This window comes from Camponotus vicinus, unplaced genomic scaffold (assembly GCF_025532165.1).
Source record: "Camponotus vicinus isolate PSW18456_S1 unplaced genomic scaffold, iyCamVici1.0 SCAF_2, whole genome shotgun sequence".
Lineage (NCBI taxonomy): Eukaryota > Metazoa > Arthropoda > Insecta > Hymenoptera > Formicidae > Camponotus > Camponotus vicinus.
In genome coordinates, this window is record NW_028141956.1 from 7,423,879 (window position 1) to 7,449,696 (window position 25,818).

Below are 25,818 nucleotides of genomic sequence, written 5' to 3' on the forward strand. Positions count from 1 at the left end.
ATCAATTGCTTTCTCTTAAAATACGAAAATCTCCCAGGCACGATTATCCGGTTTTGAAGGAGCAAATAGTACACTAAGAGGGTAGAATCTCTCATGAGAAAATATAAGACGAAAATCGAGGTATTTCCTAGAGTAATTTTCCGCTGGGTACCTTCGAAAAATGTTTATTCATAAGTCAGCGGAATGTGCACGGCATACGATTGTTCCGCAAGCTTCTCCACCACCCTTCCGGAACCGTCGGCGTTCTTCTACCTTTTTCCCGTTTTCTTTTGCGAGAAGCCGAGACATCCCGACGTTAATATGGTGTTAATGGGGAAAAGATTCGCGAAAGAAGCATCGTTGATGTCCGCTTTGCGGACAAGCGCAAACAAACTCGGAAAGAACGCACATACCCGGAAAAAAACTTTTGAGAATTTCCAGTAATGAGACAACGTCAGCATTGCGAACGGGAAAAGAAAGAAAGAGAAAGCAACAAACGAGTTATGCACGAAAAATACACATCACTCTTTACAACAAGTTTTATCGTAAATTATATTCAAGTTTTCCTCTTGAGGAGAGGGTTATTATCGGCTATTTTATATAACATCATTGCCGTTCGAACGAGAAATCACGTATTCTTCATAATCCATCGAGTTTCTCTGCATTTTGTAACACACGTTAACCCAAATTTTAAATCGATAAACGTTGTTAAGCGGATTAGGATATTACATCCGTTTTGGGGATAAACGAACAAATTTTATTTTAGGTACTAACCTGATTGCAAATGAAAACCACTCGAGCTTACTTGATTATGATTTTCGGATGTTTACAAATTACAATTTATTCATTATTAATTTTTTGATAAAAGAAGGGAATATGTGTGCGTGAGAAAAAATGGAATGCAAAATCAAATATTAATCATAATAATTTGCTTTTAATTCATGTTTTCATTGTATCTAATTCAGCGAAAATTTACTTAGGCGTTCTTAGAACGTATTACACAAAAGATAATCTTAAATTATTCATATCTTATTGCATGAATATTTTTGTTTTATAAAAAATATATCAGCTTTATAAAGATAGTATCTTCCAGTGCAATTTGTCACAACATTCAACAATATGACATATTTTGACTTTTGTTCAAATTTCAAACGAGCATTGTATGTATGGTATTATATTTTGTTAAGATAATCAATATATTGAATTTTATCTGTCTCTCTCAATCATGAATGGAATCTGCCAAGAACTTAATTATGAACTGACGCGACAATTGCCGACGATTTTTATCCTGTTAACCCCTTGCCCCGAGTTATTCTCCATCATTTCCGTGCACGTTCGTAGCCTGTCTCCTTGTCTTGAATTAAGACCTACCGCCGTGCTCGACCGCCGTGCTTTCCGGTTACTCTTATTCCGGTTGTTATCTTTTGTTCGGGGCGAGAGAAGAACGAGGGGAAAGATTTCAGCATGACGAAAAGAGCCGGAACAGGGGGCGGGAAGGATACCGAGAGATTTATCATCGGGCAACGGCGCGCCGGCCACGGTATTAAATTAAGTTATGCCCATCTTAGAATTTTTTATTATCACCGAGAACGGCGAGCGCATTTCCCTGGTTTCTCCGACTACGCGCGGCGCGAGCGAGATGCGTTTTTATATTTCTTTCTTTGCCTTCTTTTCTTAGTTTTCGCATTGGTCGGCGCATGAGCGAGATCGTGCTCTCTCGCATATTTCTGCATTAAGCTCTCGCCACTCACTTTACTGTCGTCCGACTTTATTTGCAATTTTAAACAGCGTTCGATTTATGAGCAAAGTTCCCGTATAGATGATGAGGGCAGGACGCAGGACCTGCCGCTCTATGCAGCCTAATAAATATTTTCCGGCATCTATCAAATATTCTCCATGTCCCTAAATTCAAATTACGCAGTTAATATATAATTGTTTCACGTTTATGGTGGCTCTAATGATGATAGCACTAACGATCAGATCGATTAAATATACATACATTATTATCTATTATTATTGAAAATTATAGAAAGTATAGGTAATCGTTTAATTCGATTTCGAGGTACCAAAAATTTTGACATTTTATTTAGACTAAGAAAATTATTATGAAAGATTAGGAAAGTTTATTATTTTAAAATATTTAATAGATGTTACGCATATATTTAAAATATCAACGACCATAAATTCATGTCATGTAAAAACATGGGTATCTGGACAGCTAATTTGATCTGTGTGTATTATTATATATTGGTCGGTTTATCAAACGTTACATGCTTATTATATCAAAATTTATTAATAATTTTTTACTTTTGGTTTTATCTAAGCACTGATATATTTGTCAAGTTAACGCAATATAACTGTTTTTATTCACGCCAATATATCATGTTCAAAGAATTCGATATACATATGCTGGCATATGCAAAAGAGTCGCGTGCTGACCCAACGCATTTGCAAATGCGCATCCATTGCGGAAGTGAGTCAGTATGCTTGGGCTAGCGGTCGAAGGGGAACTGGAACGACAGAAGTGATGAGAGAGAGGTAGCATTAAAGGTACGGCTAACCGTAAAAAGAGAATGCGAAATAAAACCATAAAGAAGCATAAATTACTTCCGCGGCAATGTCGTAAACATTGACCAATTACCACGAATAATTAATTGCTAGTAGACCGCCATTCTATCTCGCTGCTCAGTACGGAAATTTTGCCTGATTTTCCAAGCTTACACTTTCATCAAGATCTTCAGATAAATGGAACGATACAATTAATTTCATTAATGAAATTAATGATTGTGTATGTTTACATTTTTGATTTTATGACAGTTAAAATAAAGTTCGTTGTTGATTGGTGATTTTATAAAATGTCGTTATTTTTTTTTTAAATTCTACTTTTTAAATGTCATTATATTATTTTGTTTATTTAAGGTTACAGATATAACTTTTTTCAAAGGATATTATTAGATAACGAAAATTTTATATCCTCGATTTTTTTAACGATATAGAGAGTAGATATATTTGTTTTTCATTTTTCTGTTTCGACAATCCTCGCGTATATTTTCGTACAACCGGAAATTCGATTTGTCGCGTTCAAATGCACACGTGGACGGATACACATTGGCATATGTACATGTAAACGCATCACGGCACTTACCTGTTGAAAAAAAACGATCGATCCCACCGAGAGTCCGTCTTCCATGTAGATTCCCAGGAGTCTCTTGAGTTCCGCGACTGGACGACGAAGATTTCAGGTGTTGGCGCGAAAGAAAGAAAGGAAAGACCTCGGACTATCTCTCGAAGCAAGAAGGCGCAAGCGTGGCAGATCGTGATTACCGTCGATAATTTCTTCTTTGCCGCGTTTTTTTTGTTCTTCCTCCTTTTTTCATCTCTCTTCCCTTTCCTTCTCGCTTTTTTCTCTCATCCTTTTTCTATCCTTCTTTGCTAACTTTGTCTACGCGAGAGATGTTTCTTCAGGAGGTACATCAGCGGCACCCTCGTGGGGTTGCCACGAGCACAGCCGTCCCTGGGAGTACCACGCGGACAAACATCAAGCCAGAAACTGCGATACGTCGGCCGGAGTACGGCAGGCAGCTCACCCCGGACATCCCCTTACGCGGGAGACGCATGCGTCGCTTTTAAACCAACGCCGAAACCAACCCCCTACCTAACTCGCGGCTATCTTCTTCCCTTTCTTCGGCTCTCCGAATTGCTCCCGTTTCTCGCTTGCATAACGGTGCCGTTAACAATTCGCAGGAGATATAATTTGCGATCAATTTTGAAAAGCGCATTCTCCGAGATAAAACTGTTAGTTATAACGCGTATATTTCTTCCTCTCTTTCTCTCTCTCTCTCTCTCTCTCGCCAAAAAGATCATTTCTTATATTGTCACTTTAATAAGAATATTAACGGATGGAAGAGAGAGATACATGCGAGATGGAAACACCGTCGCGAAGAATATTGAAAAATTTCCAAGGCCAACAAGTTCTCTCGCGATTTACATTCCGACATATATCTGGGAATGCATAAACTCGCTCGTAACTCGCGACTTTAGTCCAGTAAGAAAAAAAAAAAGTATAAGAGGAAAGGAGAACCAGAGTATCTCTCGATAGTCGTAAAATCTGGTCTGGCGCGAATTCGTACGTGTACGTACGGCGATCCCGAGGTCGAGAAGGGCGGTGCGCCTGCGTCAGGAATGTCGGCGGTAGGCAAGCGTGGGGTGGGGGGTGTCGTCGGGGGGCATAGGGGTGAGTCAGTCAGGCCGCAGCGCGCGTTCAGAAAACTACCCTTAACGCGGGGTCTCATACGCTCGCCGGAGTAATTTATAATTGAGTCGCGAGTACGCGATAGGAATCCGAGGCTCGCGTTCGTCGAGTCGTTGTTTCTTCTCTTGAAAGCTAGAAACGCGTGGAACTTCTGCAAAGACAAGCCTGTCGAATGGGACTGATTCTTTTGCACGCTTTGCACGAAAAACGCAACACACGACATTATTTAGAGTGTCGTATCAAGAGACAGACAGAGAGAAGTCACGAGAGATTACTGTCGAATTCTATTGCTGTTAAAAATTTACGCAAAATATTTCGACAAATAAAAAAGCAATAGGAATGGGAAGAACGACCAGTCGGAAATCGATCGTTCGCGAATTTGAGGAATTAGATTAAGCTTTCATCGACATCGAGCTTTGGAGACAAGAAAGACGGAAAGTGATACGCGAACCGTGTTGGAAAACGTACAAATGCAGCGAAAAACACCGTGGAAAATATACTCGCAGGATTTGGATGGTGAGAAGAACGTAACGTTGCGTGCGGCGAGGGAGGTAGCACGGAACAAGATTCGAAGGAGTCCGTAGTCGCGAGTGCAATGTACCTCTGTAATACTGCCGTACAAATATCAACACGCGAGCTACCACTATTAATCGTACTCGTCTCGTTTTTCTTTCTCGCGAAACAATTTCTCTGCCCGAGTCTGCTGGACTCGGCTTGATCGCTAAACAGAACGGATCGTTCGTATTTCCTGACGAAAGTTGGAGAGAGATTTCTACATTTTGCAACACTCCGCCATTGTTTCGCGAAAAAGGGCCGCGTTACAGCACTCTCTACAGTGGTCTTATCAAAAACCAGTTATTCCATTCCCGCACTTTTCAGCGTCAGTGGAGTTACGTCATATATATGTATATACACTTTGCTTAGCGAGAAATCAAAGGAAAAAGAGTATATAACGTGAACGCTAGTAGGAGCATCGGGTGGAAAATGAAAAGTCTATCCACCTGGTGGAAGTTGCGGCAAAGCAGAGAGAAACAATTACAGCCAGTTACGTGCAGGATGTAACGCGAGTCGGAACCGTGGTCGGCGCCGAGTCTAGGGTCAACGTCTCGCGCGGCAAAGCTCGGTGAAAGCTTTGTCGCGAGGACTCTCGGCTTAGAGCGTGGGACGCGCGAAAATATGGGATGGTCGTGGAATCACAGGAAGAAAGAGTCGAGATAATCGCAACCAGAGGACCCACAGTCAAGAATGTGGGATTTTTAAGAGTCAAAGGAACGGCAGAGGAGAGTCGGTATAAGGCGGCAGATAATCATTTACACATTTCGAAGTACGGAATTATCTGAATTATCAGAAGCTACCGCGTGTGTAGCTTATTAGCACCTCTATCGTCGGTATCGAAAGAGAAGACAACGACGCGAAGAGGACGACCGGTGACGAGGTGACTCGGCAAAACGGAACAAGGAGGAAGAGTCGCAACGTGAGAGCGAAACATGTCGGAGGGAAAGTAAAGTGGAAATATCTTTTATCTCCTGGGAAATACATCGCGACGTTTGTACGTTCTGCCTTTCGGAGGCCAGTCTAGAAGTGACATCCTTTCCAAAATTGATCCTTCCATTAAACCGGCAAGAACGAGCACGAGCGGACGGTGGAAGAATGTAAATAGTCTCACTCGCGAGAACGTATATAGGGATCGCCGTGGGAAAGTGGCACAACGATCACAGCCATTATTACGATGTCAGCGACCGGTTCAGGGAAAAACGCGCGCTTCTTTCTTCCCTAATGCCGACCGTTCACACCGACTGTTTTTCGATATATTTGCGGAATATTTAAACGAGAGAGACAGAGAAAGAAAGAGAGAGAGAGAAAGAGAGTGGTAAATGGCGTGTGTCGATACTTTCCCTCGACAGCCACTGAATAGGCACCTTCGCGTTGTTCCGTCGTTTTGTACAGTTATATCGCAAACGCACAGAAACGACAAGTATTTTTTTACGCGTAGCTCAAACTCCTCGTTACGCTTCCTTGTTCCTGTCTGAACGAGAAGCAAACGCTAATCTCAGCGCGATCATCCGCGTTTACGTCGTACTGCTCGAGAATTCAACGTGTCCGATTTTTCTCCTCACCCCCTCTTCGAACAATCTTCTCCTCGCGGCGCCTGTGTGTGCGACGAAGGAGAGGAGTTTGTCGATCTTACCGATCGTTATCCAGTGTCACGTTTGCGGCAACGTCTTCATCAGGAAGACGTGTCATCTCGTCGTCCTGCTTTTCTACGTCCTCCCTCTCAGTGATGAAGGTGGTATGTTTATGACGAAGGTGATTTATCTTTTCATAGGTGGCACGCTGCTGTGGTGTTAAGTGTGCAGTGATCACGGGTGACCGAGGGAAGGCGGGAAAGAAGGTGGTCAATATGACTCCTATCTTCCTCGTCGTGTTGCTGGCGATTGACCCGATTATCGCGCAGAATACTGGTGAGTAAAGATCAACGGAAAAATGCTCTAGTGTTAAAGTAACTCTCTCGTCCGATTGTCGTGATACGGACAATTCTTCGCTGTGGACGTTTCGTGCGCGAGGACAATGACCGCGGACAACGCGGCTGTGCTCTCTTCCTAGGACTCTCGAAATCTACGAGGGCCCGAGCGACGCGCCACTTTTCCACGCGGGTATCTCGCATTCGATCGCGCGTATAAAAGAGAATCGAGTCGCATGCGTCGCGTCGTGAAACCAGATCGAAAGCTCCGATACGCTCGTCCGCTCGAGCGTTATTTAAACGCGACGAGATAATCCTTTTGCACGAACGAACGTTCTGGATCTACGTAATTTATTACGGTTTACTTATTAGCTATGACGCTGCTGTCGGTCGCGTGCTCTCGATCGATGGCGCATGCAGTTTGTCCACCGAAACGGTTGAAAAAAATATAATTATTCTTGTAACGCGTTACAACAAAAGAACGTTACGACTCGATTTCTCGATATACGCGTAATCGTTTCGCGAAATTAGCCGACTGTAATTGTAATAATTAAGAGACTCTCGCCGTATTATTCGTGCGCGATAAAAATAAGAGAAAGGAAGAAGAACTATTGTGAAAGTATGCGTAACGTTCTCTGTTGAAAATATAATACGTTCAAGGACGCTCGCGAAAGCGGAAAAAGGAGAACGGACTACTAATGCGTCGCGAGTGTCGAATGCAAAGTAGGACGAAAGAAAATGCTGTCGACGTGTGACTGTCGCTCCCTAGGACCGGGCTCCAAAAAGTCCGGCTGACTCAAAGAGGCGAGCAATAACGCGTGTCTCGCGCAGGGAGCGACTAAATGACGAACGCACGCATCGCGTTGCGTGTACGTCGTATCGCGAACACGTGTCAGCGTTGCCTCGACACGACACCTTGATCGCGATTAAAGCTCGTCGAGAGTCCAATTTCGCGTTATCGAGGCTTCGCACGTTTCGCGTCGAAAATACGAATCGTCCGCGCGATTTGCTTGGACTTTGATGGAAGTGATCGCAAGTCTCTTCGGCGCCCAAGCTCAATCTTGGAGACGACAACGGAGTGTACTTTACGGACTTTAAGACCGCTTACGTTAAACTTGACCGGACGAGGCGATGCCTTGCGAGCCCGCTTGCGGATTAGAAAAGCTTGTAGTTGCGCACGAAACACCATGGCGTTTCTTATCGTTGCTTAATACATTAATAAATGTGAATTTAGGATCGAATGACCGAGTGCAATGCTAACTGGGCGATCATTACGCGGTAATCTGTCGCCGCAGTCGGTAATCCGGCGAGCTTTACGCTGACTCCGTAATGACGATGATACATCCCCGGCATTTCAGTCAATTAATTATGTCGCGACGTAATCCTAATTCGAAATGTCGGAAAGCTCTCGCCGGATTTGAATGTGAGTTTCAGCGATGGGAAATGATAATGTCGTATCGACGCGATGTGTAAAACGTGCGCGTTGTTGTCGGATCAATGTAACAAAGCAGTAAGTACGTAATGGAAAATCAGAACGAGCTACACGCTTTTAAAAGCTTTCCACGAACCTCTGTGATCGAGTTACCGATCTCGGTATCCACTCGATATATCGGTTCATCCTCAGGAAAGCGGAATATCGTCCAACGGACGTAGCGAAACTAGCATACTTTTAGCAACGAATGACGAGAGTTTAGCCGCCATCAGTGCGAAACGAATTATTTTCCCCAATGGAGATGCCGATCTGAATTCAATAGCTCCGTTTTTCGTAATTTTTTCCGACGATCGACAGACGGGCGTGCATTCAGGTAACACGCAGGGGAAATCCACGGCTTTTTGTCTTTCTCCTTTTTTTAATTCGCGTAACGCGCTCGGCTTCTATCTATCGGTCGGAAAATTGGCACTCCGTGTCAGCAACATCGAAAGCAGAGCGACAAGAAAGAGGCAAAGATGTCGCAAGGGAAAAAGGGAGAGAGAGAGAAAGACGCGGTCGAAGCGGAAGACGGGCCACGTGATAGCAGAGGGGATGGGTGAAATCCATAGTTAATGCAGATCCGTCTCGTCTGTCCTGTCTAACTCGAGGAAAAGGAAACAGTCCGGGTCGACTACGAAGATTTCCTCGGAGGCTCGCCTGTCCGTGTGGCGATGTCTTCGTGGGGTGGAAAGGAGCGCCTCCCTCGCGAGCTAAGAGACGAGCTATCGAGATCGCGTCCTTTTTCATTTATTTCTTTCCTTCTCTCTCTCTCTCTCTCTTTCTCTCTTTTGCTCTCGACGGATCACTCTCGTGTTTTCCTGCGTTTCTAGCCAGCTTCGTGTATGAGTTACGTGTTACACAAGCTCGTACTGACTTTACCGCTACTGTATATTGTGAAAAATGCCGCCGGTAGTGTCCCGGTTAGGCGAGATCTGGTCGGTAATTCGCGATGACGTAGGCGGCGAATATTTCCAAATCACACGTCATTTTTGTTTCGACGTTAGCGCGCTTCGTATGGTGTATGCACCCCAATACCTTTTATAATACACAAACGTACATATGTGTGTATATAGATACGTATAGTGCGTAGACTGCTCTTTCGGTTCTCCTTTTTTAGTTGTTCCTCTTCTTCTTTATTCTTCTTCTCTTTTTCGCTATCGTTCTCACGGTCGCGCTACCGTCCTGCTTTTCTACATCATACAAAATGGATTCTCTACGGCTCGACCTCAGCACGACAACCGAAAGCGAACGAAGCGAACAATAAATAGATTTTTCGATGCTATAAAGAGAACATCGAGTCGGTGGTTGGTTGGCTCTGGCAGCATCCAGAAAATAGTTTCGCGAATTTTCAAATGAAATCACTTGTAGCACTTGTCGTGTTTCAAAGACCAGCAACGAATCAAAAATCCCGGTTTTTGAATCTATTCTCGAAAGAGTATATTTTGATATAAATTTTCAGATTTAAAGATTTTTTATCGTCCTCTTAATTAAAATAGATAAAAAATACTGCAGTCTCGGCATTTAGATATCCCGATATTGACGAAATATCTATTTTGAACTAATTAAAAAAATCGTAGCTAACGAGTGATAAAAAAAACTTGAGCATGAACAAATATTAGAAACAATCGTGTGTCTCTTCATGTACAGGTTAAAAACCGTCGTATATTTAGCATCATGCAATGAAGGAAAATTGATATTATGAACGTAATCGTCGTGTTTATTGTTTGCAAAAATCTCTTGATTTTTGATATACAAACGCGCTCAGGGAAAAATGCACGGTGAAATATCTCATTCTCTCAGCCGGACACGATAGAAACGGTCGGCCACCGTCGTTGTTTCCCGAAAAATAACCCCGCCGCGCGTTTTATGAGACATTATGCACGCTGAACGATGCCGCATACACCCACATCCCCCATGTCTCACGGACGTTGGTTGCCGTGATCATATTTCATCGGCATGTCAAGCGAAGAAAAACTCGTTTCTACCGTAATCATATCTCTCTACGAATCTGGTTAGACCCGCCGCCATAATACACCGCCATTACGATTGAGATAACCGGAGAAATCGTGCGTCAGGGAGGGCACGCGAGATATCGGGGACGACTTTCAAAACTATTCCGATATAAAGGGAGAAATTTCTCAAATGTCAGTTCATTCAATAAAATGTCAGGAGTAGGGGAAGAATCCAGAGCGCGAGCGGGAAAAAAAATTGTATCACTTTACGCAAGCAGGATGTACAGGGGCGTTCAACGGATTTCTGCAGAGTTAGACGGATGACGCGCAGGTTGTCCTCTCGCGGGATCATCGGCCTTTTTTTCGTCGTTTTAACTCAGGCAAAACAGCCGCCGCATTTTTGGGCTCGGGTCGCGCGTTATTTATCGTCCGGCCAGACGTGATAATTTACATTCCCGCCACCCGCGTCCTCGGTTTCGGTTCTAGCCTGTCGTTCGCGCCGCGCAACCTGTCGTCGTTTTTATCAGTAATTGACAGAGTAGACGTCGGTACTTTTCAAAGAGCCCGGCGCTGAGGCGGGCAAAGAACGAACGAACGGCTGAAAAAAAAAAAACGCGACCAAAAATCGAGCACGACGTGTAATGACGGGTGACAGCCGCTTGCGCGTGCCATCGGTGCATTTTGTTCTCCCGGTTTGCCGTTTCTGTATTCGTCATTCAAGCGTTTCGCGCCTTTGTACATATGGAATGAACGCGCTCCTAGGGGAGAGCAACCCTCCCTTCCTTTCCTTCCCCCGGCAGCATCCCGTTCACTATCGCCGCCCTCATTCGGCGCTTTCCGCATCACCGAGCACGCAACGCTGGACAATTTGGAAAACCAAAACGATTTTCGACGTGCTCTCTTTTTCAACGACTATCATTCGACGCGATTCACCAAACTCTTCGCGAAAAGATACTCGCTTTTAGAGAGACGCGCGTACTGGTAAAATGCCTTAATTAGCCGTAGTGCAAAATGAAATGAAATATACGAGTACGTACTTATACGACTGAGCAACGTCGAAGAGAGTCGCACGATGTCGGTCTGGAAACGGGGAGTCTAGGTTACTTCGATCGCGTTTTCATACTCGCGTGTTCGCGTGCTATGCCTTACCTACCTATGTATGTATGTAATACCGGTTACACACCTACCTACCTATCTACCTATCTATGTACTTACGGTCGCGTATGCAAGCACGCTGAAGTAGCTCGTAGAATGGCCGGATGATAAAGTAAAAAAGTTACTCCAGTCATTTTATGGGAACTCCCGGAGCCAGAGGTCTCGGGCGATCCTCGCTCGGGAGCGAGAGGGGCGCGAACGTTGCATCCGGCTCTCTTCTTTCGCGCTCTTTTTTGTACCACGCTCGATATAGCGTACCCTCTCCCCTGCTGCTCGCAGCGATCTTTTACAGTATCGAACAAATGTCGTCGAGATAAACCTTGCCGGACCAACTTTCTCTCGGACGGCAAGGTATCGCGCGAAGAGCAGGTAGTGTAGCTTAGCCGCAACATTCTCGGGTTTACACCCCCGGCGTGAACTTACTTGCGGATCTAGGATTAGCCGCGCCGCGGCCACCGGAGCTTCGTTTGCGGGCTAAACTGATTCCCCGTCGTGTCGCGGCGGCAAACTCGCACGATCGAGCCAACTTTTACGGTGTTCGACGCGATTACACGTCAGGTTTTCGCGTCTGAATTGAATTCGAAATCGCGCGTTTATAATTGGTCGCTGTTAAGCAGGACAAGTAAGGTGATTACCCTTCTCGTTAATTCTTCCAGCATTAAACAAAGAATATTAACGAGAATTTAAATGACGGGTACATAATTAACGCGAATATTTAAGTAAAGAATATTATATAATGGTAAATATATATATATATATATCGGGAGGAGAGAGAGCTTTACGCCAACGAAACTCTGACTTCAAAGGACCCTTGGTATTTATTTTCTCTCTATTCTGGCAATGTCCGTATTTATATACACATTATAAGGTAGGAAAATACCGCTCCGACGTCGAATAATGTAGCAAACAACAATGCTCGCCATCGTACATTCAGCGTTAATTAATCGAGCAAACTTTTCGCTCGCGTTGATGCATCGACTGCAATCGCGTTTAACTGCCGCGCCATTGAAATGCAGATGATAATTACCACCTACGCGTAATGCGAAAAAATCGCTCGTGTTAATTGCCATAGCGAGAATCGCGACGTCGCGCGACTCCGGCGATGAGTTTCTCATTTCGTTGTAGAAAGCAGAGACAGACCGCTCTGTCTCGGATTAGGGATGACGTTGGAGAGAGCACTGCCGCAAAAGTTTGTTAATGTAATTAACCATTCTATGCGAATTAAGCCGCGAGCCTTTTGCTCCAAGACTTTTTAGTCGCTCGCGTGAATCTAGCATTGCTTTTTAAATCACCACTTCGTCTTTATTTTAAATATTCATAATAGAGAGCAAAGGAAAATAGAAGAGATATTATTAAATTAAAGTAAACTCTACGCTTAAAAGATATTGTAGGCACGGAAAATGCATTATCGTGCTCCATCTCATCATTTTCGCGGAATTGAAAAAGAATTAGTAGTAATAATTTCATTTTTTTATCTTTCGTTAGTGGAAAAGCATCCCGGTTATAACATAAATAATATTTATAATACAAAAAGTCGATCGATATGTCAAGCATTTTATTTCTATTAATTTGAGAATTTTTAATTTAATCACACAGATTAAAAAATATATATGCATGCGCATATAATCATCTTTATAAAGTTCCATCCAGGAATATTCCCGAATGGAAAAAAAAATAGATGGAAATATCTGCTTTTTATAAAATGCGCGTGTGATATACCTTTTATCCTCTTTTGTACAAGGCACACGCGTTACACGCGGTTAACGTGGATGTTTGCCGAAATTTACAGACAGACGCGAATTCGTTGGCAGTTGAACGCGGGTAAACGCCCGCGTCTCCATCCGTGCGTTTCACGTCGGATCACCGAAACGTTACAAAATACGGGCATCACCGGCGGTAACGATCGCGAAAACATTTACGGACGCGAGCATCGCGCCGCGGTTGCTTTGCCAACTATGTTCCGTATTTTCTACGAATTGCGCGAGATTGCATTGCAACGAGGCGCCTAATCAAAGGATAATAACATTCGCGGAACGAATTTATAATCTACTTATGCGTAAGACTCGCCCGCGCGCGCTCGCATTGAATAGAAAACACGCGCAGTCTCGCTCCCAAAATTACGCTAATCCGCGCCCACGAATCTCCGAACAGTTTCTATCTTGACGTTTTGATTTATTAAATGCTCCATGCGATTATTCATTTCGTTCGTAACGCTTTGCGCCGCTGCAACGCCGTTTTCGCGCTCTGCGCAGCAGGAGAGACAAAAGCGAGACTGAAATATCAAAGATACGATATATTTATATGCTTGCGCAAAATACGAAATATGAGCTATGTAATCTCGCCATTTTTGTACATGGACGCAGACGCGGCCTATTATTTCCGCGTTTCTCTCCGCGTTTCTCTCCGCGTTTTTACCATTAACTGTGTATCCGTGAAAGCTATGCGACTTTTGGGCTTCACTAACTGCATTTCCTAGTACATTATCGGACAGATTTATATCGCCGGCGGAAACGAATGGCCCCCAAAGCGCGCGGAACATTCGTGAAATTTCGAATATTAAATTTATGATGGATCGCTGCCTTCCGCGAGGTTCCCCCATTTTTCGAGAATAAGGCCGGGGGAATGTTATCGCCATGAAAGGAAGCGATGAAAGCGAGGAAATAAAAGGCGAAAAATCACATCAACGTTGCGCGCTTTGCGTCACGAAAAATGGGACCGTGTAAAATCATCATTTTCGGGTGCCTTTATTAATCGCGCGATTTCTCAAACGTTTCTCTCTGTTGCAAAAATCGCTTATTGCTTCCGTCGTAATGATAAATTTATAATAATTATTTAATTGAGAATCATTTTGTTATATAACATCCTTATTCGACGAATTTTTTTTCGACATTTTCCTCTCGTTTTTTTTTTTACACAATGTCGCTTTGTACCATTATGCAATTATTGGTAATAGGCGCGAACAATTCTCTAAAAATCCACAGGGTATCATCCTTGACAAGCGCGTCAAACGATTGCTTGATTGGATCGGTGCTCCAAGCGAGAGATGAAAAAGGGTCATTCATAAACAATATCAAACGATGGATATCGCGCGGGCGTGAAACATTTTTAGCAAAAGCTCTTGTGTGAAGCTATTCACATGCCATGCAACTGACCGAGCTTGCAACGAGTGCACGCCCGATATCTCGCTAATGCGAAGCCGATGTAGTCGATGTTTGAAAAACGAAACTGACCTGTGGAAACTGATCACCGCATCTACGGGGAGGCGAAAAACCGACTGTTAAGGTTGTCCATTAACGCTCTTGAAATCACAACGCGAATTCGCGGTCGCGATATCGCATGGTAGGTTTTAAACCCTACCATTAACCGCACGTACGATTACGGCAGATTACTTATCGATTACCATTATGAAGGGTTTCGCGCGGCAGGCGGCATGTGCGCACCGTACATGTATCGCCCATCGGTGCGAGAGAGTGTCAACGTTCCATATAGTGGCACCATAATTTGCAATAACTGCCGTAATAACCGTACCTCCTTACCGACCGGAATAATATCGCGATAATTCCCTCGATAAAAATGCCACCGCTCGCTCCGCCAGCTCTCTTTCACCGTCCAAACACATTCACTCTAACACGTATTATCTGACTTTTCCGATACGCATGGGATTTTCGAATTGTCGCGAAGAAAAAAGAGAAGCTAGAGCGACGCTTCATTAACAAAAAAAATACCAAAAAAATCGGTCGTCGGTTACGTCGAAACGTAACAACAACCACTCCATTTACCGCGACCATATCCATCGCCTCTTGAAACTCGGGTAATTAACCGAAAGAGTTGCACGTGACTCGCTGCGTGTCAATAGTGTACAAATTCCAATCATTGCAATCGGTATCCCTCTTTTAGCATGCGAAATATGAAGAGCTAATAGCTATTTGCTCCATAATGATATGGCGAGTTCGGATATAAATATACTTGCGAATCGAATTGATCACTCTTATTGGAGGCCAATTTGTTTCACCTCGTTTCAATCGGCGTATTTATAATGTATCGATATTTTTGTTGAAGATACGGAAATAAAGTCTCGCGATATAAGTACAGATAACCAGCGGCGAAATCTGAAGCGCGATCGATATTCCGGAAGAAGGACGCGGGCTTTCCGGAGCTTTGTGATCCACCTGCATCGATCTACCTGCGCGTGGTATGCGGGTGGTGCAACGCGTGCGCGCGGAACTCTTTGATGGTCTTGGGAAAATCGACGGCTACAAGTAGAGGGATTTCGCTCGCGTTTGCATAAAACGAAAATCTCGATCTCAAAACCTGCAATCACCGCTATCGACCTATCTTTTTTTTTTTTTCTTTTTTTTTTCCCCATTCACGACACTCGCGATTTCTCGCCGATAACGGCACGCGTCGCGTGCGTACCACAAATGTGCGCGCTTCGCACTTTCAATTTTACTAGTCGAGCAATTTTCACGTCGCTTTCTTGCCTCTTCTCATAGCCTCGGCTACCGGTTTCCGGAAGTAACTTGGAACGCGTACACCCTGCGTCATACGTGATACTCGACAAATACTTTTTTTTACATTGCGATACAAGGTTTTCCTCGCCAACTACTTTTTTCCGCGTCACGAAATGGGTTCTTCTTGCCAACTTATATGGGCAAGCAATATGCGGATGGAATAGAATCAACGAATCTCGTTGCAATGGCGCATGAAATAGTGTTATGTCGAAACTTTATCCGCGGTATCGTTGCAACGTAACGTCAGATGGCTTTTATGTTTCATAATATCAATGTAATTTTTTAAATTCATTTTTTCTTCAATCCCTTAGTCGTATATTTATGTTATTATATATATATATATATATATATATATATATATATATATATATTTACTTATTTATTTATGAGAAAAGTAATGTATAGAAAAAGAGATATGTAACAATTCCATCTGCATAACTATATTATATTTATACATTAATAATTTTTCGGGAAGATATTTTGTGCTGTTTTTCATGAATATGTTGTGTTTATATTAAAATAACGTTGAATTTATCTCTTGGCTTGTTCTTCATAATTTCGAGAGATTTTTGAGTCTCTCAAAGTTTCATATAATGGCTTACTCGCTCGCCTTTGATTATCATCTTATCCTTTTTTATTAGATTTCTATGTACTAAGAGCAATTGCATGTAGTAAAAAGTTTTATACTCTGCGAATACGGAGAGAGAACAGTACGCCTATATTAAAATTATAGTTATGCGTCTGTAGGATGGGTGGTCGTTATTTGAAGACAACGCAGAGGAAGAACTCCAGGAACGTGTTTTGCTTCTGTTTCCTCGATCGTATAACACATAGCAAATATCTTAAGCTTTCTATTATGCATTATTAAAAAAAGAAACGAGAAAAGCACAGGAAACGACTGTCAATTGAAAAGCGAGAAAAATATGTGAAACGTCGACGCGAAAAGAATGTGCTGTGTACACGTCTTTAATAATCTTACGTTTCATAAGTATGATGTAGAAGCGGTAAGTCTATATTTGAGAGAGCGAGCATCTCCTTAAATATGAAACTCTAAGAATATTACATCATCGTTCCTAAAGAACGTACATTCTGTAATGAATTTTACTCCGTTAAATCTCGTATGAATGCATAGAAAATTATGCTGTAATGAGCAACATGATACAGCACATTTTACAGAGGAAAAAATAATAAATTAACAAGAAGAGGATACATCATGTATGGATGCGTACATGTATGGATGCATAGAGTCTGCGAGGATGCGTGCGTAAAACACAATTTAATCAATATTCGTTTAAAAAATGCGATTAAATGCAACAAATTTTTAGCATTCGTTCAGAAATTGCTTTGTGTCGTGTCTTGTCGTTTTCGAATGTGTTTCATATAACTCGAGATATCTCGAAGAAATTCAAGTTCTGTCGAATAAATAAAAGTTTGCTGCGATTGCACTCCGTATACTCGTTCCGCGGGAAAATCCAGAGATGCACAGTCGCCGCTTAAAAGCGCATCCGTTGAGAGTGATCATTCAAAGAGAGCTTTGGTTATCCGCGCTTCACGGGCTGCCGCTCGCGCGCCAGATACTATTTTTACGTCAACGCCCTTTAAAGAATCTCGCGATCGCATTTCCTCTGACCTTTTTCTGAGAAAGCACGGTCCGTTGTCGGCCCATCGTTATCGTTGCACGCGCATTTGCATTTGTGGGATGCGCATTCTGCATCCAACGGTGACATTTCTTCTATGTTGACCTCCGTCGTTCGCGCGCCGCGAGAATAGAAATGTTCCCCTCTCGTACCGGCCGTTATATTTAATCGGGAATGCGTCGATAAAATGCGCGACCGAGTTATTCTAAGCCACGGCTTTGTCATATTTTCTTCCAGCGAGTTTCTCCCGCGACCGTATTTCGGAAAAAGAAGTGAAACGGAATATTCCGACGAATCCAGAGTTCACGTGAGTTGTACGCGGGGCTTATTGTATTCTGGGATTCTTCGACAACTCGTCTGTGAAACTCCGGCTTATCCGCGTACGGAGTTTCCGACCCAGAAGGAATTCACCTCGGCGAAAGTTACATCCCGATTTTCGCCCAGACCTTCGCGCGCGGCTGACCCTTACGGTCCGTTTCCACTGCCGTGACTTTCACCTCCGCGTTTCGGTACTTCTTTCCCACACTGTCGGTCCAATGGACCAATCCTCCCTTGTTCCTATCTTAACAGCCGATCTACATTGTCTCAAGTTCTTTTTCGCTAGTTCTCTGTCGAGGAGGTTTATCGCGAGCTTTAACAGCTTGTTATTTTTTTTTCTTTTGCTTGGATGAGTCCGAGGTCAGCAGCGCGCTATTTTCACCTTTCTAGATAAGAAAACTCAATTTCGCGATTATCTCTTCGATATCTGTCATTAATTAGGGCTATATCCAATTACTCGATTTTGTTCAATCGTGATCGCAGGTAGATGAAAATACCATACGTATATTTATATGATGGTTCTCAATTATTTCGATAATTTTATTGGAAATTAGTAAGTTTTGTAAAATTGATTTATTATAGAACTAATATAATTATCATATAAAGGAAAGATCGATCGAGAGAAATATACCTGGTGTCAATTTTATTCGTCCATTTTATATATAGCTTGCATATTAAAATGAAATGACATCTTTTGAGAATCTTCCATCTCAAGAATCACAAGATTCTTTCGTAGCACTTTGTCGTCGCTTGCTCCGGCTGGCTCATCTTGTACGTGTCTTTTCCTCTTTCTCGAATTTTCTTCGCTCCTAGTCTCAGCTGCTGGAAGTTTCGCAGGCTCGAAACTCGGCGAATTAAGTGCTAACTTAACTCGCTCGCGCGAAACTTGGTTCAGCGTTTCCGTGTGCGAGCGAATATTACGGGCACGCCGACGACGACGACGATGACGACGACGAGTCACGTACTGGAACTAATTGCAGTTTTGTAGGGAGCCGTGAGATTTCGTCGCGCCTCGCGGAATAAAGCTGGAAATTAATTCTCCCAGGATCACAGAAGTAAACAGATACGCGATGCTCTCGTATGCGCAAGATAAACGAGCCCGCGGCTCCGCTGATCGTTGTCGCGTAATGCGTGTCTCATCATCTTTCGCATCGATCCCGATGATATGGAAAACGAGATCTTATCTTTCCGAACGACGTCGGAAGGAAAGGGCGTGAGCTTCCATTTTCGCGCGTTTAAATAGTCTCGGATGGTCGAGGATTAAATACAGGCTAGAGGCGTCCAGAGGGATACTCGAACGGGATACTACTCGAGGGTCGATCCTCGTCTTCCAGCACTCGACTTTTCGAGCGTTACCTGAGACCAAATTAAACGGTTAAGAGCTCTCGCGTCGTTTTCGTAACTAAATTGCCGCGAAATCAATCCTCGACGATCGCGCGTTTCCCACGCATTCAAGCGAGACGCGTCTACTCTCATATTTCGCTTAGCGAGGCGTCTTATGAGAATGTATCCCTTCCGTTCCGACGAACGCGCGCAAACGCAGTGATGAGCTCCGAAAATATAGGCTAAAGGCATCGCCGCTTTCGCACGCCTCGACCCTTTCACCGAAAGCACATAATCATAATGCTACCCAGATAATGTTGGTTTCCGTTTAAGGTAGTAAATTGCGGCTCCTGTTTCCTTATGTGTCGTCCATATGTGTGTATGTAAACCGGCGTTACCGCAAGCACAAGGACGTGTGTGGAGCATGCGGTTGACCTGAGCGTAACACGCAAAGGCCCGTTACCCGGGGTCTTTGAGCTACCGCGAAACTACCGACGAGCTAGAGAAGGAGAAACGAAGCAGGAGATAAGGTACTCTGCGGACAGTACGGACAGTTATAATGTAAACTGTTTATACTGTCGCCACATATATGTATATAGTCGCATATTACTCGTATTTCTCGTAATAACGTTCGTAAACTAATCTTGCCGGCTGTACTAAGTCTTCTGATCGCGAAATTAAATCTAGGCGAGGATAAAATTAGACGCGACGCGATTAAAAGTACAGCTTAAGGGCTTTGTTCTTAAACGATACGCTTCATTTTTTCTTCCATTTATTTATCTACTTTTTTATATCAATGGAAAGAAACTAGGACTACGTTTCTTACATAATTTTCTGTGCTCGTTACTTCTTTCTTATTTTAAAAGTAGCACAGAGTATAATACATATTTACTATCGTTTTAGAACTGTCGTTTTTCTTGTATTAAATGCCATATATAACACATATTATACGTAAAGTAAAGGCATCAACTATCTCGACACTTATCAATTGGTTTTCGTTATCCTCTGTAGCACGACGGTGCTATTTTATTCAATGAAGGAAAAGAGAAGCGGCAAACGAACGCTCGAATGGCCGCTGAAGCGCAATATACATAATATATATCGATCGAGTTTATTCGGCAAAAGCCGGAGTATCCTGCGAGTGCAATTTGTATTCGTTATGTGGCTCGAGCCAAGTCCATTGGTCCAATTAAATCCTACATCGTCTTTGCGATTGTGTTTCTCGCTTCCGTTTCTTTTTTTCCACAAGTTCCGTTTTCGACGACTCATTGTTAAATCTTTATAACGGGGTCTATTGTCTTTACGGGGAAGCAGAAAAGTACGGAACCAAGAACTTGTGTCGTTTTTGCTAAAGGATGATGTAATCCTATCCCGTTTAATTGGCGAAACGTGACGACGGATAATGACGGCGATTCGATCAATGACAGAGACGAAGCGAGAGTAGCGTTCTACTCTTCCCCGGAACATTATCGAGATATCTTTTGCCAATTACATCGAATGGCTGCAGCTCTGTTTCTATCGACAATTAATTTTTCTACTGAAAAATATAAAATAATGGAGCGTGCGATGAAATTTCCGACGTTCCTCCGCTGGCGCGGCTCCTAAAAGCCAGTTATTAAAATTATATCGCGATCGATTCATTTTATAAGGAGAAATGAACTCGGTACGATAATTTTAGATGAATAATTGCAAGGAAACGCAGTTAATATCACTTACAACTAATCATTCTTCGTTGAAAACTTGAAGATTCGAATAATTTTTATTCATAGACTCTCGTTGTATAAGTTCGTGTACAGTAGACACGCGTTAGTTTTTCTACTGCTTTTGCTTCCCTCCGTGTTGCTTGTACCTTCGTAGTGTGACAAACGACCACTTCCAGCCCTCTCACCCCTCCCAACTCTTCCTCTTTCCTCGTTCCTCTCTTCTTTCTCCTCCACCACCAATCTCGCGGCGGGATTCTTTTGACGTGGGTCGCGAGGACGTTCTGGCGCAGATTAAAATATAGATTTTATTGTTTTCCGAGCGTGTCGCGCGCGCTCGCCTACGATTTATACGGCCGTTACTCACGCCGGGCTCGTCCCCCTCTTTGAATCGCATATGTATAATAATTCATCCGCGATGCGCGTTTTATGAGATCTTCTATTAGATGCGCCGTGTCCGGGAGCCGGTAACAAATTCGACGGTCGGACCGTCGATTCGTCTATACGACGTCAAACCGGAACGTGAAATCCGAACGATAATGATGACAGGCAGCAGCAGCGCCATAAATCTGTTCGAAAATAAGCTTTTACGTGAGATTTTTTAAGAATATTATCCTGAAGTTATTTTATCATTTCTATTATAATAAATGCACTATTTTCCATTATTTCATGTATCCGTTATAAATAAAATTTATTTATAAATAAAATTATCATAATAAGATTATAAATATTTGAGCTATTTGATTTTACTATTTTTTTACACTAACAAATATAAAAGCTCAATAATACAGTTAATGAACTGTCAGCAAACATCATAATATGAAATTATTTCGCAATTGTTTTCCGCTTTTCTATCAATATTCCCGTGAATTATTTCAATGTTTTATTATGTAATTGATTATTTTTCTTTTATTTTCCGTTCTCTTTTACGCCGCAAGCTTTTTATCGATACCATTATCGATCGGTTTGTTTATTTTTAGCGTCGTCTCGCCAAACAAACTTGCAGTATAAAAGATTGACAAGATACGGTACGTGTAACCGAATCGGTAGCCAATTCAATTAATCGACTCCATTTAGATTGTAGACACAGTTGCGTCCACGGGCGCGCGGCGATCGATAGATGCGAGCGCGTTTCGGAATCGTAACAGCGGCATCAAAAGCATTTGACGTTATATTCTGCATCTGCGCCAGGCAGTCGAAGTCTAATTAACAACTATCGCGAGAAGTTGATCGCTTGGTCAGTGTCAACTTGAACTTGCATCGAGTCGATCTGGATCGCTTTGACTTAGCCGTATATCTATTTAAAACTCACTATGATGATTCCATAAATATAATAAAGTGGAATCAAGGCAGGAACGGTGACTTTTTCAAGTTCGACCAGATCGATTTTTTTATTGTGCAATGATCGGCGTCGGGAATGAAGAAGGTTGCGTTTTATGATCAACATCTCATCGGATTCTCAAGCGAAGCGTCTCAGCTTTACGATTCGATCCGCGTGCGTTTGGCATCTCGATTGTGCATACAAACACACAGGCCAGTTAGTGTGTAACCAGCGGCATATTAAGCTAACGGCGTGGGGGAAAGTTCCCCCTTGGCACGCCACTCGACGACGTACGGCGGATCGCGTGCCGAAGGTTACATCGACCGACAACTACCGCAAAACCGGCTCTCTTCGCGTTACTACGACCCACCATTCTCTCCCCTCTCTCCGTTTCCTCTTTCTTTCTCTGTTTTTCTCGAGAATCAACGCGAGTGCTCGTCGGTGCTACCTGTCTCGCTCCTGGTGCGCGAACACCCCCGCGCACGAGCGGCAATCTAACCGGCGCTTTATGAGAAAACGCTGAAGAGCCCCTTCGTTGGCGGACGTGCCTCCCGACTGTTATTACAACAGAAACCACGGCTTCTATGGCGCCCGGCACGATTAGGAAGGATGGAAGACCGGTCGGAAACGGCACGAGAAATTACACCAATTTATGCGCTCTGTTTTTGTTCTTCCGTTTTACACGATTCATTCTTTCACCGTCATTCTTTTCTTTTTATCTGTTTCCTGTGAGCTTCTTCCTTCGATAATCTTCCGAAAGCATCTTTCATACGTCTCTTTTTTTAGCTCCTCTCTTTGTATAGTCGATATGGCTGATTGTCACGATACTGCGGTGATGTCACCGTGCAACCAGGTGTACCAAGAAAAGCGTAAACTTTCGCATCTGTAAAATGGATTGCCAGTTTCATATGTGTGCCGTGTGTTCGAAAGCCGTAGCATGTAAGGCGCCACCGCCGCCGCTGCCACGACATGTGCTTTCCGGCGTGGAATTGGAAACTTTTCGGTTCCGAGTCCGGGACTAACCGCACACGTTCTCGAATCCAATTCGAAAAGCGCCGCGAGTCATTCTTCCTAGCAATTAACCTAAGAGGATTATACGCGGTCGTACATACACAGCCTGTCGCGATGTGTACTGCATGGCGGTAACCCGCCGGAATGAAACTATCACGTGCACGGCTTTCATGGCCGTTTCAATTTCTGTCACTTTTAAGCGGATTTCGGTGTTCGCCTTATTAAGGCGCATTGCTATTTGGAATTTCCTCGATTGCTATTTGGAATTCAACCTTCGACATTACAGCGGTAACTTGGGAAATCGGTTGCGATAGCCATCTAGAGACTCGTTCATCTAATCTAAAATCATTAAAGCACACACATGGTTACTTTTTCACTCTGAAAAATTATTTTTCTTAATATTTATTTTTTCAATGCTATTAATGCAATTCTAATTAAGCTCAGCTTTTACTCTCTGACACTTATTAAAGAACCTTTCCATTATCGAGAATATTTTCCATTTTCAATCATTGCAATACATAATTATTTGCTTCCGAATTTCTTTTATACTTTTAGTGTCTTTATCAAGAACCAACGGATATTTTATTATATTTTAGGAGAATTAAACGTTGCATTGTCCATTGTGAATATTATTCGACAAGAAACTGCGCCACGCGCATACTAACTTGAAATAACAATAGCTCGACGATAAAAGCCGAACAATTCATGTCGCTAGGGAGCACTATTATTAATTATTGTCTGCTTTGGAGAATTGGGACTAGCCTTGCATTTCCCTTCGGCATCTGATAAACATTAGAACAGACGTTTGCAGCTTTACGTTCCTCGCTTTCCACATCGGGTCACTGGGAGCCGGTGCATAACATACAACGTGGTTCATTTAGATAATTCGTACGATCGAGAATACGCGTTTTGAATTATAGTACTACGATGTTATTCGTGAATCGTGCTTAAGACTTCATTTTGATACTTAATTAAATTGATAATTAAATAGATATTGTAAATACGTGAGAGAGAATTAAACTTTTCATCAAATTAGTTTAATACACATTTTCCATATCTTTTTTATATCTTTTCATATCTAATTTCTTAATTTCTTTCATTAGAAGGGAACTCATTTTTTATCGACAATGAAATTAACATGCTTAAGAAAATTGGCATAACGACAATTATATCCGATACTGTAATCGGGGAAAGACGGGGAATAAAAATACGTGTAGTTTCTTTAGAGAAGTGTATCAGCAATGAATGCGAGTCGGTGATTCTTGGCCATTAGAGAGAACTCTAATTACTGAGTATTTAAAAACAAGGTATTCTCTTCATTCGTTGGAGCCATTTCCGAGCGTTTTCTTAGCCAACGGGAAGAGAGCCAGGAGAGAGTTGTCTACTCGTGAGAACTCGTAGAGGTAAATGGTCACAGCGCTCACTAAGTGCGGGTTGCATGCGCGCGCGCGATTCTACACCTCGCAGCTGCAGATACTCGAAACGAGAATGTAGGAGTATATCGCCGTTGTAGCCGGTAGCATTTGTAAACTAGCTTTTGATAGCGCTACGAAATGGCGTGGCGGGACTGCTGCAAGTTTCGTGCCGTCTCTCTCTATCTTTCCCTTCTTACTTTCTCGCTTTCTCTCTTTTTTTCTTTAGCACAACGCTCTCTGTCTCTCTCTTTCTTTTTCTTCCTCCGATCTCTTTCTCAGTTGCTATTACACTTTCGGCCGGCTACCTTGCCTTCTACTCCTCCCACGAATCCAACGGAATCCGCCCCTGAATCCGACCAACGAGGAAATAACTGACGCTCCGTAAGTCTCTTCCGGAATATCCGTTACCGCCACCGCCGCTACATTCTCTCCACCCCTCACCGAATAGCTTGTTCCCGCTTCTTTTTAGCTCGAGCTTCTTCAAAGCAATCACCTCGTTCTTTTTCGCTAATGCGCCGCTTCTATTTCGCTCTTTGCCGGTAGTCTCTGAAAACTTGCCTCAGCCACGGTTGCTGCTGTTACCTTTTTTTTTTCACAACCTTCGAAGTCGTTGCGCGCTCATTACACGCGCATACAAAGCCAGCCGCAATAATTGAATACAACTCCCCCTGCCAGTTATCGTAAATCGCATCTGTGCTCGTGTTCTAAGCATCTTTTTTTGCACCGAGACAATTATCGGGCCGGAATTTCGCTTCTTTTCCTTCTTCTCGTAGGCTATTTCGATTATCCTCGCGTTTTTCTCGCGCTATTACACAGGGGGAAAGAGGGGGACGGTACGGGCTGACCCGACTGTAAACGTCGAGGCAGGCACGAGCTCGCCATTTGGTGGCGGGGAATGAAAAACGTTCTGGAATCTAGCAACCCTTCTCCGTATGTAAATCCATGCCAGGAGACGGATGTGTGTACCCTATACCTATCTCGGCTGGATTCGTGGCGCACCACCCTCCGCATCGCACACATACACATACACACCGCCGCTTCTATCTCGATTTCCGTTCATTCGTCGGTTGCGTCCACCCGCATACAAACAGATCCGTTTCTCGCCGTCGAAGTCGATTCTCTGTGAATGGCACGAGGCAAAAGAGCGCCTCACGCTATTCGGCGATCGTCCAACATTGGTTTGATAGTTGTGAATACATTTATCAGCATGAGATGTGACACGATACGTTAACATAGATATATTTTTTACCAATACATAATCTCTTGTATTATACATGCGCTACACCTTACGCGTTCAACGATCGATATAAAA

The 25,818-nt window shown here is 43.2% G+C and overlaps 1 protein-coding gene across 5 annotated transcripts in view; it reads left to right on the forward strand.

Moving 5' to 3' along the window:
* Window positions 1–25,818, forward strand: part of Lar (tyrosine-protein phosphatase Lar) — a 261,039-nt gene that overhangs the window by 43,430 nt on the left and 191,791 nt on the right. For all 5 annotated transcript variants that reach the window (XM_083091364.1, XM_083091368.1, XM_083091365.1 and 2 more), the window contains exon 3: window positions 6,558–6,693. In XM_083091364.1, the coding sequence (XP_082947490.1) occupies window positions 6,633–6,693 (61 nt within the window). In that variant the 5' untranslated portion in view covers window positions 6,558–6,632. The remainder of the gene's footprint in view (window positions 1–6,557; window positions 6,694–25,818) is intronic.